Consider the following 14462-nt stretch of genomic DNA (forward strand, 5'->3'; position numbering starts at 1 on the left):
TAATCTCAAAAAATCGTTTCAGCATCACCCAAATGAATACCCGCCACCTTCCTGCCTGCAGTTGCCCCTCCCTACATCTCTTCTGCAGTAGTGTGCCTTTTCTACTGCAAATGGGAAACATTATCAGAAAATTCATTCTGATAAGGTGTGTTTGTTACTCAGCTACAGACTTCTTTTTCTAAGCTCTGTTTTATCCAGTTCTTTGAAAGTAATACCACTTAATGCAGTACCCCCGCAACAGCACTTCAGCACGTTCTGCAATGACTTATTCTCTGCCTCTATTAAGTTGCTTCTGCTTCCCCCTCTTAACAATCACCGAGAGTTAAAAGGATGGATCAGCCTTCTGGATTTTACTCAAATTTATACAGCAATACTGTCAATTTATATGCAATCTGTAGTTCTAGGCTTTGCTAGCTAACAATCAGAGTAAGGCAAGTGTTTTCACGCATAACAATTTTCCAAGACTTTGTTTTAGCTCATGAGACTCTGGGAATGTAAACAGTTGAGATGGTTTCCCAGCTCAAATAAATCATTTGTCGATCTCAATCAGTCGAAGAAATAGGACAATACAAAGCTAGTTTCTGAGGGCCACCACATAGCATCTTCAAGGAAGATGAAACAGTAACAGATTTTTAAACTGCTGACATCTCCCAAGAGCTTCCCAAATAAAACAGACCATGCCACCTGTATGTTGTGAACCGTGCTAACGAGACTTTGTTTTCTTCCTGCACAAGAGAAGCCAAAAACCTCTCTGAAGTTTGATTTTTGAACAAAAGAGATTACTGGAATCAGGTCTCCTCAAGATGAAACTTTTCTTGTTATCTAGACACCCAGCAGGTGATCTTCTGAAGTCAGCATTAACCTCTCCATTTCATTTCTTTCAAAGTATGTTGATGGAAAATGCAAAATACTCACCCACCACTCCTGATCTTCTTCACCATCTACTACGATAATGTCTCCCTCCGAAAAAGTGAGCTCATCAGGGTTATCTGCTACACAGTTGTAAATTGCTTTTACTCTTTTGGGTTTAGTTTTTGACTGAAATATAAAAATAAGTAAATGTAAATAATACAGTAAGGGAGAAAACAGAATAGAGTTGGAGCTAATCCTATGAAAGCTTCAGAACTGCTTCCAACCGTTAATTTTCATAGGTTAGAGTTCAGCTACATCTTTTGAGCTGGGTGCTCATGCTGCAGGCTGAATGTGGCAGCACCTAAAGCTTTACAGAACCACTGCATCACCAACATGGGCCAGGTTTCCTCAAGCAATCTTCCATTTTGGCTCATCCAAACCTGTTGCCTGTCTTCAGAGCTCTAAATCACTGCAGCAAGTGTGATTTTATTCAGAAGACAGGGTAATCAAGTGCTACACAGCAAGCGTAACAGCAGCAGCATTATCACAAAGAGGTCTGACCCACCTGCCAATACGCCCGTTCTTAATGTGCTAAACCCATTTCAGCAGCACACAAACCCTCCAAAACATCCTCAGCTTCTCTGTAGTGCTTTGAAGACTGCAAGCCACAGGAGCGGTTTCCCAACCTATCCGATAGGGAAGTCCAATATTGCAGTGGGACTCCATAGAATGATAGAATAGTTTGGGTTGGAAGGGACATTAAAGATCATCCAGTTCCAACTCCCAACATGGGCAGGGACACCTCCCACTAGATCAGGCTGTCCAAGGCCCCGTCCAGCCTGGCCTTGGAACACCTCTGGGGATGCGGCAGCCACAGCTTTCCTGGGCAACCTGTTCCAGTGCCTCACCACTCTCATAGTGAAGGAGTTCTTTCTTATGCCTAGTCTAAATCTGCTCCTCTCCAGTTTAAAGCCATTACCTGTAGTCCTATCACTACAAGCCTTCATAAAACGTCCCTCCCCAGCTTTCTCGTAGGCCCCTTTTAGGTACTGGAAGGCTGTGTGCTACTTGAAGTGATGCCAAAATAGTTTTTCTCTTGTATCACACTATCCACCACCTTAATCTCGCATCTCTCCCAGAGCAACTCCACCTGCTGCTATATTTGTTTTCAGCCCACTCATTCTCTGTTACAGACCAACAATAATGCTACCTACATAATATTTTTATGCCAGGAGTGGAGAGGCACAGGACATGGAGGCACAGCATAAGCTTCCTCCCCTTCTCCACAGTTTGACCAGCCACAGCCATACCAAAAATCTCTCCTTTCTAGCCTAAGATGCCAGAGCAGAAAATGCCATTTAGGTCAAGAGACAATGCAGTGGGTGTTTGGGACAGAGGCTCCAGCTGGGATAGGAAAAAGAAGGTCTCATTAGAATCCCGGAATCCCTCAGGGACTGGTCCCAGTCTCTAGTTCAGTCAGCCATGGAGCAGGAAGCTTGCGAAAGGAGAGGAGACTCCATCCACAAGTCCACTTCTCTCCACCAACAACATGCTCTGCCATGGACACAACTGTCCAGCAGCCTCCTGACATGCCTTTTCATTAGAACTGAGTGCCATGCACAAAAAGCGGGATGTGGACTGGAAGCAGGGTGGTAGCACCATTGCTTGGGTTCCCTTCGAGCAGCCGTTTGCATTTTAGTTTGCATCTGACTTGTCCAGACCAGGACTGGCCTCAGGCTTAACCTGTGGGGCATGACAGCCCCATGAGCTGACAGCCTGGCACCACATCACAGCAATTTTGCCAGATGCTCCATCGCAGTCAAGTTACAGTTTGAACCACAACTGCTTTAAAAGCTCAGGAGGGAAAAGCTTCACATCAGTACAACAGTGACATAATTACTAACTTCAAAGTGCAGTAATTACAGGTATTTCTCATTCTTCAGAAGGCAAAGAAATTGAAAGAGATCCCATTCCCAGAAGACTAAAGTACTCCAGAGAAGTTTCCCATACATCTACAACATAGTTTCAAAAATCTAAAATGTACATTGAGAAAGAGATGCATCAGGAATTTCCATCTGAAAAGCAGGCTACTGGGCAAATGCACTGGAGAGGAGATAAGCCACTGGCTACGCGTCTACATACAACTAGAGATTTCTTTTTTCTTTACTCAAGGAACACCCTCTACAAGTCACTTCCCAAACCTGGGCCTGCCTCTGGATTCTCTGGCAAGGGTAAAGATGTAGCAAAAGAGGCTGGAGTTCAAAGCTAAACAGAGTGATTTAGCCGAAGTACTTTAGCTAGACTGATCTAGCTAAAGCTCTTTAGCTGAGGGGCCCCTGACCAAATCTCAGCTAAGATGCTTTAACTAGATTGATTTAGCTAAAGCACCTTAGCTAGCGCACACTCCCTGAGCCAGGTTTCCCTTACATTTCTGCCCTATGACAAGAAGAAAATCATCCAGCTGATTTTCTCGGTCTCATAACATTCACCCTACTGAAGCCCTAGAGACATCTGGGAAGTCAGATTCGTTCTTTGTATTATGTGCAATTAATATTAAACTGTGGAAACACTGTGACTGCTCTGAAAAAAACAGCCAGGATACCCATTCACTCATCAGCAAAACAATTTGTCCTATAAAACAAAGAAGGAGAGAACAACATAGAGAACTACTACAACCTTAATTTATACAGAACACCAGGTAAGGAGCTATTTCAGAACAGACAGATGTATTGAAACATCTGTATTGTATGTATTGTACATTGTATGTATTGAAATGTATTGAAATGTATTGAAATACATTGTATGTATTGAAATGCACCTAAATTTCACCTGGTTGCATACAGCATCTCACGAAGTACAGACTCTCTATATTGTGATTTGCTTACTACAGAGAAATACTGTCACAATCAAGCATATGGGTGTTTTATGTCTAACACATAACAGAACAATATAAAATCTGAGCAAGGATTAAAGATCTAGCTGAACTACACATAAGACAGCAGCTCAGATGACTTCTGGAAATATATCCCTTTATCTACACCACTGTAAGAATACAGGTATTGACTCCAATGAATGTGTTACCATTCATGGTCTTAGATTATAAACAAATGAGAGTGTAAAAAGGCCATGCAATCAGATCAGGAGTCCATGCAAATCTGGTATCTCTTTTCTAACAGTCACTGTAAGGCTGCGGGAGGGTGGAGAAAATGAACATACAATCCTTCCAGCTTGACACTTCCAGCCTCCCTCTTCACCCTTCAACCCCCTTCTGCTTGGGGATGTCTCAAGTCAGATGTGGTTCTGTGTATTTACCACGAGATTTCTCTCCCATCATCCAGTCAATGAAGGACAAGGAGACATAAAGAGAACCAAGTGCACAGAGAACCACTTTCTTTTGTTTTGAGCTTGACTCTTACCAGTCTTGCCTGAAGCCATTTCATCTATCTGCGTGAACAACCATATCATCTCTAATACCTGCATTATAGAATTAGGCACAAAATCTCCTTTATTACTTCAGTGAAGCTTAAGAATGAAGCTACATATGGCCTACAAGTGATTCACTCACCAAGCTCGCCTTCAAGTGATTAATTTGTCAAGCTTACCTACACTGAATAAGTCAAACCACACATTCTGTGGATTGTGTTGGTCACATCTGGACACAAGCAATCCATGCTGCTTTTCTTTGATTGTGCTTGTTTGTTTGTTTTAATCTAAAGTCACACACTATTATATAGGAAATGCAAAAAAATAAGTCATAAAAGTCATGCACATTTTTAACACAAGATAGAGGGTATGTATTTTTCATGATCCTCACACTTTCTCCATAACAGGATACACTATTATGTCTACAGTGTGTTTGACAGAATGCGGAAGATTCAATAAAATCAAAGCCCCGATCGTTTACTTACTATTTGTGATTTCCTTGGCATGGGTGCTGGTGGCTGGATCTGTGCCAAAGCATTTGTTGTGGAACCAGCTTGTGTTACTGGAATTTCACATACAGAAGATGACTCTCCAGCTGCTAAAGTAAGTAAAAGTAGTAAATTTTAGGCATGCTTTAAAAAAAAAAAAAATAAGGAACGATGATGGTACAAATGGAAATCAAATTAATTATTTGAAGACTACAAATAATTTTATATCCCATATTTCACTTTTAATAGTTCTTTCTAAATAACTGAACAGATTTTTCTTCTGTTCTTTTCCTTACCAAAAAAGGCCTCTTTTCCCAAAGACAATTACCTACTATCTTTAACATTGCAGATATGCTAAAAGGGAAAAAAAGCCTATCAAAGAGATGAGAGCAGAACCAAATATCCCTTCCCCCAGTCATGCACTATGGACTGCGGGCTTTTAGAACTCTTCTTTCCTAGTAAAGACCATCATTATCAAGATATTGTATCCTTCACGAGAGACTCAATACAGACAGTCCTTAGCAAATTCCCCTTAGACACATCAAGGGGAAATAAAAAAGAATCACAGTAAGAACCACTCAACATAATACAGTGGAAGGGGAAAATGGGTAGGAGAAATTCCACTACAACCTCCACAGAATCCACACAAACTTTACTTTGGACATTTTGCTGAGATGACATCATTGTAATGTCCCAAAGTAGTAGTTACTTCGAACAATGACAAGTGCAGAATGAATGATGAACTCTGTATAAGGAACTTTGCTCATTATCACAAAAAGAGTTATACTGATTTGCAATTTAATTAATTGACACTACACAAGCTTTATATTTTCAAATTGGAAACATATATTTCTAGTCTAAAATGTATATATTACCTTATTTAGGACACATGCAAACAAGAGAGTAAATGAAATAAAGTTTTCATAATGCATCCTTTGTTTGAGTGGGATTTAGGTGAGTTTAGGAAAGCTAAAGCCCAGCTGGAACTGAATTTGGCAAGGGAAGTTTAAAGATAATAAGGTTTTCTGTAATACATAGGTAACAGAAAAAAAACTAGGGAAAACATGGGTCCTTTGCTCAACAGGATGGGAATCAGGTTACACAGGACATGGAAAAGGCTGCAGTACTGAATATCTTCCTTGCCTCAAGTGTGGCCTTCAGGAATCCCAGGCCTTCAGGAATCCCAGCAAGAGTGGCCTTCAGGAATCCCAGGTCCCAAAAGACATGGGGAAAATCTGGAGCAATGAAGTACAAAGTCCTGCACTGGAGAATGAATGAGCTCATGCACCAGTATATGCTGGTGGCCACCCAGCTGGAAAACAGGACCAGAGGCAACGAGCACAAACAGGAGGTGCTGTCTGAATATCAGGAAACACTTTGTCACTTTGAGAGTGACCCTGCACTGGCATAGGAGCTATTTCAGAACAGACAGATGTATTGAAACACCTGAATCCTAGAACACGCAAAGAAACTGTGATCAGGGCCCAACAGCTTCAGAGGGTAAATATGGCAATTCCCTCGGTGCATGTAAGAAAAAGGGATAGATATTCCGTTTTATACTAATCAGATCATTTCATTTTATTGTGGCCTAAAACATGAAAGTTATTTTGATGCAAGACAGACAGTAACTTGATTAAACAAGAGTGGGGGAGGCAAGAAACCTCAAGATTTTATACTCCTAACTAATGCAAGATGAACTCCAGATGTTTGTGGCTTTTCAGCATTATCATACGAGAAAGAGCTAATAATACCAGTTCTAGGAGCTCAAGACAAATGTGCAAGGCTATGCACACAAACACACAGAAGTCTGGAGACTTGCTGTTTCAGTAGACATGGTTAAGGAAACAAGGGATTAGGGAGGGAGACTAGAGGACCAAAGAAGGCAGGTCTTTTCATTACAGCCAATTAATAAGACAATTTCAGGTGCAGGAATAGCATGTCTCCCATATTTCAGTTTGTTATTTACCTACTGAACCATACTCCTACAAAGAACATAAAGGATAAAACAGCCCAGACCTGGTTGCATACAGCATCTCACGAAGTACAGACTCTCTATATTGTGATTTGCTTACTACAGAGAAATACTGTCACAATCAAGCATATGGGTGACCCTGCACTGGCATAGGTTGCACAGGGAGGCTGTGGAGTCTCCATCCTTGGAGATACACAAAAGCCATCTGGACATGGTCTTGAGTAATTGGTTCTGGGTGGCCCAGCTTAAGCAGAGTGGGTGGACCGGGTATCTCCAGAGGTTCCTACCAAACTCATTCTGTGATTCTGTTTCTTATTACACAGTCCCATTATTTACATTAACGGACCCATAACTCTGTTCATGCAGAAGAGCCTGAGGCATCGGGGCCTACATAGTCAAGAAGAGAAACAAGAACACTAGTACTGACTGTATTTAAATGTGTAAGGTAAATAAAAAACCCACACTCTCCCTTAGACTGTTATAATGATACCTTAATTACAACAAAATAAATCTTTAAACCACAATTACCTGTTTGTTGTAGAGACCCAAGTCCTCTGGACTGCCCTTTGTTTGTTAAGCCAGATGATTTCTCAGTCCTGTGCAGAAAGTTAGAAATTCATCCACTTCAGAAACAAACAAGAACTTGAAATGCAACAATACAGAGTATTTTCCAAATTACAAAATTCTTGTCATGCCTTCAGTATATTCTGGTGACTGCTAATTTACTTTTAAAAATACTTTTTTGCTTCTGTATTTTTGATTACATCAATCATAAGTTGCACCTAAATTAAAAATGCAAGACAGAATAATAAAGGTTCGATTACTGCAATTTGTGTAGAGCAGATCTTCTTTTCCTAAGTTCTGAAGTTCCTCTCACTGCTATTTCAAAATTCTTTGTTAAAATGATTTGCCCACATTTGTCTGTACGTTACAGCAAGCTTCAGCAAATTGTTTCTCCCTTCTACTTAGTACAGTATATGAAACCAAAGGATTAGAAAGGCAACTCAAAGGCGTTTTACTTCTTTCATTCACAACCATATATATTACTTATCTCAAATATACACAAACTCATCCCTGTACCTTATAGCTCTCTAAGTTTGTGTAGGCAGTTCTCTCTCCAACTGCCAGTGTCTGAAAACCCAAAAACTCCCCAGACAAGTTACTGCAGTATTTCCCTATGATTACTTCTGGAAAGCTTTCTCTAGTGTCTAACTAAATTATTCTTGCTACAGCTTAAGCGAAGTTTGTGGGTTTTTTTAGGGTCATCAAGAGACATAAAAAGGAAAGGCATAATCTAACACTCTGTACATATTTGAAGACATGTATCTATGCCACAATTTCTTTTCTACAAAATGTAAGAGAATCTTCTTTCTCCCCAACTTTTCTCACAGGTTATATTTTCTAGAATTCTCATTACCTCACTGATGCCCTCTGTTTTCTGCCTATTTTGTATCTTTACTACAACGCTCCAAACTGAACACGATAGTCCAGCTAAGGCATTACTGATCTTGAGTTAATTGGAAGGATTAATTCATACAGTTTGCAGGCTATAACCAAACACTACTATTTCTCTTTGACTCTTCCACAACAGCATGAGCCATCTGACTTTTATTTATGATTCACTGTGTCCTTGCAGATCCTTCACTTAAGCACCTTTTCTTAACGATACTCTGTTGTTCTCCATGTTTCGTTTTTGTAGTTTATTGTCCTTAACTATTCCTGCCTACCCCTCTTCTACTTCAGTTTCTCAAGGCTGCTTTAGATACGATCCTGTTTTCCAGTACACTTCTGTTCCTCCTAACTTTGTTTCCTGCAAATTTAAATATGAGGTTTTCTGTTCCAGGTCTCTCTGCTGTCGCCATGAATGAAAATATTGACTGGAACTTAACCTAGGCAAAGCATATGAACAATAAATGGCACAATCAGACATAAGATCCCACTATCTCCACTACTAGATGAGAACTAGAAAGGGATTCTTTGTTGCCTCTTACTGCCATCACAGCTAAGCATTCTGTAGATATTCTACAAGTCATACAATCTTACATCACTAGGCTGTCTTGGTTTTACTCTGGGAATCCTTGTAATCTGCTCCCTTGGTGTCTGCCTTCAGTTCCTCTTCATTCCCATACTCTAGGACCCATAACTGGCAAAAGTACGCATGCTTTAAGGATGACTTGCGTGTTACATACCATAAAATTGAAGTTACTAATGAATTCATATTTATGAAGTTTATTAAATACTAAAACGATATCAGTTACCCAGGAAGAGGCTTTCTTTGAGAGATTCTACTAGGAGGTTGTGGAGGCAGTGGTGGTGGGGTTGGCTTAGTTTGTGGAGGAGCTGGTTGCTGTTTAGATTGCTGGTTCAAAGCTTCTATAATGCTGGCTGTCTTTGCCACTGGAGGTGGTGGTGCTGGAGAAAGCACATCTATGGTAGAGAGTTAGACAGTGACATAGAATTAAATTTCTATTTAACATTTTGTTTCTTGGGTTTTCACTCACGTGTTCTCCCGTGACAGGATTTACCCCATCCAAGAAAAATGCTTTACTACATGTATTCAATAAATTAAGCAGAAAGTAGTCCTTTCACTGGAAGGAGGACCTCTTTGGAAAGAGGTTTACCTTTTTGTTTCACCTAGTCAAGGTCAGAGAGCTCATCGAGTACTTCAATTCATTCAGGCATTAAAGTACAAGCAAAGAAAAATTTTAACAAGTCAGTCATATCCTTGGAAGTAGTAGATTAGAATATATTTAACAAATTGCTAATATTGTTTGCTCAGTCAAGGCCTTCAGTTTGTGTTTTATGGAAAAGTAACGGTGAAGATTATCCGAGCAATTTTATTTAGAGGAATGTCTTTTCTTAAAATCCTGTTATGATTAACATCTAAGTAACTTCACATTAGGCTTAGCAATTAATTACAATTTCTATTGAATTCTTGAAACCACCACCACAACAGCTGGCAATGCATTAAAACATCTTTTTGCATTCCTATGGTCTGCAAGAATCAAGCACAATGTGGAGACGTAGCCCCAGGCTTACGTGCAATACTCATCTTTTACAACTAATGAGAAATGCAGCATTGACACTATATATATATATATAAAACGAAGAGCTCTTTAGCTCTAGTAATAGATCATATCTCCTGTTGACCCTGCGCTACGCCATACAGTCCTCACTGGAACATCAGAGAAGACAGTTCGTACAGAGTTACTGGATGGGAACGATAGGCCAAAGCTACAGTCACCAAAAGAGGAGGTATGAGTTGTGGAAATGAAAAAATAAGCCAACTATGATTAGATACAGCAGAAGGGAAAACAGGGGAAAGTGGAAACATACTTGTAGATGTTACACGCAATGGCGGCACAGGGGGATGAATAGCTGGTGGATCTGATGAAGACCTCTGCCTGCTTATACTTTCCACTGCTAAAGAATTTGTCTTCCACATTGCATTAGATGAAGAAATTGTCTGAATACCACTGCCAAGAACTGAAGGCTGAACTAAAAAGAGAGGAAAATACTGTATTATTATTATTGCTTACCCTAAGCACCAAGTGTTCATATTCACACCTGTGCTTTTAAAAATGGTGCAGCTAGGCTGCTTGCTGTATTCAGCAACAGGAACCACTGCCATCCTGCTGGAACACCAGAGCAGAAACCAGTCTGGTGTAAAAAATTACATAGAAGTGTCTGGATGAAGCCTTACTAGCACTTTACCCAAGTAAAATTTGTGTCTAGTCATTACTTTAAAATATATCAACACCTGAAAAAGCAGAAATTTCTCAACAAGAAGACAGGAGTCAAAGTCTTGCCACTTTCCTTAATCCCTGACTGATAGCTGTAATCTTCTCAGGTACCGCAAGAAAAGGACTTCACTCTCACATGAGCATTAGCAGACATTGCTGACTCAAAGCAAAACATTGGGTTTGACTTGGAATTGACATAGAACTGTAATTCTGAATTTCACCCAAACGAGAAGCTATAACAACTAGTCATGAAACAGTCACAAAGTATGGCTTCTCCAGGGCTTCCTCAATGGCTCCACTCTCAAGCTGAAGAGTTGCCTCCCCATTTCATAAAAACACACTACAGGCTTTCTTCATAAAGCCAACAGTTTGCATGTATCATGCCACCTCCCCCTACGCAGCACATGAGCATCATATTAAGAAAAGATGAAACAGAGCAAGGTATGAATAAATATTAGGTTGCAGGGAAAAGCATAAGGCTCAGAAGACTTGGAGAAGAGCCTAAAGCTAAGAGGATAAAGGAGTAATAATACACCATAACCAAAACATAAACAACATCAGCAATCAACAAGAAGCTAAGACTGATAGCTTTTAACTAAGAATATAACGTAACAGGCCAATACCTCCCTACAGTAAATAACATGAGCTAATAATTTAAGCCAGGCAGCATGCTTTCTTGGCATGAGTTGCACTGTACCGGTGCCAAGAAGTCTGGGGTTGGGAATAAAATTAAAATTACACTCTTTGAAAAGTGTCTTTTAATCAAGGGCAAATGGTGGGTAAAATAGTATGGTTGGCCATGATTAAAATCATATCAAAGGGTAAAACAATCTTTTTAACTATCCCATTGTATTACTAATCTAGAGATAGAATCTAACAGTTAAACAGACTACGCAAGCTCCTTGTGTGAATTTTCCCGTTTGGTGAGGGAAACATTCTTTTCCATCAAATAAAAAAAAGTCAGGATTTTAAGGTGAGACTTCATGCAAAAATGTTAGATGAAAGGAATCCCACTTCGGTTAAGTTCCCTCAGTCTCATGCTACCCTATTTAAGTAATCCAATACCATGCTGTTCTATTGTTCTGTTTTTCTGCCACCAAAATAACATATTTTAATCCAGCTTTTATGCTGCAGCCATTCCTATGAGACCAATAACTGACTTTTCGTATCACACAGAGGTCCAATTTGCCATCTCAGACATAATCACCAGTGTATGAAGTCTTGCATTCTGAGCTCTGCACAGTGGTCCCAAAGTCAGAAGCCACACACGTGCCTAGAACATTCCCCACTTGTATCTCCTCTTACGGAGTCTGGATTACAGCACCAGAGACAATCATGTGTTTACATAGTCATTCTTCTTGAATTGAACTTTACATAAATTTAGCATCCACAAAAGCTGTTACATTAATAAAGCTGTTACAACAATGAAACGCACCAAACATGCTGTACAAAGAGGACTTATACATATTTCTCTATACTTTAATATCTTCATATATAATCTGTTTGGATTATAAGAATGAAGTTCACATCAATAAGCTTTAATGGTAGATTTTGCAAGCACATAACCCTTCTGAACCAGGATGAGACGTGCATTTTACATTGTCCTCTTGATCAGGGTATAACCACTAACTAACTGGCAGTTACATTTTCAGTCAGCTGCCAGTTCTCTAAAACCATCCAGTTCTCCACATCACGACATTTACGCTTTTACTTCAGTAACCTTGAAATATATATTTACTAAGAGAAGACGTCGCAAGGTTAAAAGCTCTCATGTTCTGCACTCATGCTGCATTCTCCTAGGTCTTAAACCATTTCCCACTGTTCCCAAATGCTATTGAAATTGTACATTTAAATCGACGTCTGACAATGATGCCTTCAAGAAACAGAAGTATGAAAAGACGGAATATAACAAAACACTATTGCTGAAGTAAACTGACTGCAACCCTCCTTTTAATAAATCCTTTAACCCTATTGAGGTTACCCAAGCATTGATTATGCAAACATTATTGTGTACTCTCTTGCAGGTATACTGACAATCAAACTCATAACAGTTGTGGAGATTCACTTCAGATATATAAAACGAAATCATAAATTAATAGTTCCAACACCCACCTGTGCAAAGTAACTGTACAAGAAAATCTAAAAATGTCATACTAAAAGAAAGTTATGAACCCATTCTTCTCATGCACAATGATATTTTACAGTGTTAGTACCTTTGCCGATATTCCTTGGAGGTAGAGGAGGTGCACTACTCGTAACAGGGACTGTAGGCTGAATGGAAGGTGGATTGCCACTGAGTATTGCTCCATATGTTTCGTTCTGTAATATACTTGGCATAAATCCTCTTTGCTTATCCTTAGCAATGTTTGCTGCATCTCTTGCCAAGGATGCTACATTAGGCTGAAGTTGGTTTGACCCAAGTTGATAAAAGCTGACAGGCCTGTCCTCTCTCCGATTGGGACTGGGTTGCTTAAACACAATAACAAAAGTACTCACTGATACTGCATTACTTGTACTCATTTTATTTGACAGTTGATAGAAAGTTATTAGTTTCTAGAAAGAAAAAATAGCCTCTAAAACGCATTTTTGTGGCTTTTAATATATAATCTAAAATCTAAATTCCAGTCTCTTCAAGATAAAGTAACTGCATGTTAACAAAATAGATGAGAATTGCATTTCAAAACAATTATCGCCTTCTCATGTAGTTATTCCTATAGGATAGTACTGCATTTTTATATACACTAGACTATACTCCTAAGACAGACAGTATAGATATTGAGACTGGATCAAGCAAAGTTTCCCTGCATCAAAATGCCAGGCAATATTTTTAAAAGTAAATAAACAACCAAAGATCTTAAGCTTCACCTGAGGTCCAGCAGCATCAGATCCCAAACAGATGATAATGATCTCAAGAACCAGACACAATTGCATTTAAGTATTCTACCTGTAGCGCAGCCTGCAACAAATTAGGAGCTAAAACCTTTCACGAACTCTCTTAATATCAAGCTTAGGAGATTACTTCAATTGGAAGCTGGGATAGAACATCACTCATCCCTTGCACATTATCAAATGAGATCTAATTAGTTGTCTTTGAGATTTATAGCAAGTCATCTGCTTGCTATGCACACTTAGCATTATTTTTCCTGTTCCATCAGCCAGCATAGTAATTATTGTTATCAAATGATAATTAAAATAACTGGAGTTATAAATTCATGTGGCTAGTACAGGAAATCAGTCGTAACAATACACAGCTCACAGAGCATAAATATGCCTTCAGAAAATAGTGTTAGATAAACATGTTGTTGTGCTGGCTGTATAAAATTAAAATAACCTTTTATAATAACAGCATTTAGGCAGAATAAAGATTTACACCAACAGTATCACAACTATGCAATTGATTTTCCTCTGAATGTATCAAAGTTTACTCTGGATTGATTATATAGGGCTTTCAGACATGTTATATAGCACAGCATTATACTTCCCAGATTTATCAGAATGATGTAAATGACAGCCAGACGCATTAATCCTACCTTTATTTTGCCTTAGCAGCCTCATTCTTCATTGGCTGACACTTCTTATTACCTGACCTCTCTACTGTCCTGGTTCTGATATTTCTTTCAGCCCACATATGCTTCTGCTTTCTAACCAGCAGAAAATTCTCTTCTGTTTTGTTGGTTTAGCTTTTCATTGGTTTAACAAATTGAAATAGCTCAATACAGGGACAAACATCCCAGAACAGAGGCAAAAGATGAGAGAGGATCTGGTCACCAGGGTGTGAAACAGCAGCAGAAACCAGTTTGATCATCTTGGCCTGCTTTCAGGTTAGACACTCTTTTCTAAGAAAATTTCTAGACTAAAAGAACTTTGATTTCAGAAAGGACCTTTTTTGACCAAGAGTACAAAATCTATTCCATTGGTTTACCAGAGAGAGACAAGCCAAATAGCTTGAGACCTATAAACAGGACTGATGTGGTCCTAAGCAAG

The 14462-nt window shown here is 39.3% G+C and overlaps 1 protein-coding gene across 3 annotated transcripts in view; it reads right to left on the reverse strand.

The window, feature by feature from the left end:
• ASAP2 (ArfGAP with SH3 domain, ankyrin repeat and PH domain 2) overlaps nt 1-14462 on the reverse strand; it is a 91583-nt gene that overhangs the window by 2525 nt on the left and 74596 nt on the right. The window contains exons 22-27 of one of the 3 annotated variants that reach the window (XM_054061462.1): nt 12692-12947; nt 10072-10233; nt 8994-9162; nt 7264-7331; nt 4761-4870; nt 916-1038 (exon numbers count right to left, since the gene is read on the reverse strand). In XM_054061462.1, the coding sequence (XP_053917437.1) occupies nt 916-1038; nt 4761-4870; nt 7264-7331; nt 8994-9162; nt 10072-10233; nt 12692-12947 (888 nt within the window). Of the gene's footprint in view, nt 1-915; nt 1039-4760; nt 4874-7263; nt 7332-8993; nt 9163-10071; nt 10234-12691; nt 12948-14462 lie in introns of all 3 variants that reach the window. The other 2 variants (XM_054061461.1, XM_054061463.1) reach the window with 2 other exon arrangements.

The sequence above is a fragment of the Cuculus canorus genome, chromosome 3 (assembly GCF_017976375.1).
Source record: "Cuculus canorus isolate bCucCan1 chromosome 3, bCucCan1.pri, whole genome shotgun sequence".
In the NCBI taxonomy this organism is placed as follows: domain Eukaryota; kingdom Metazoa; phylum Chordata; class Aves; order Cuculiformes; family Cuculidae; genus Cuculus; species Cuculus canorus.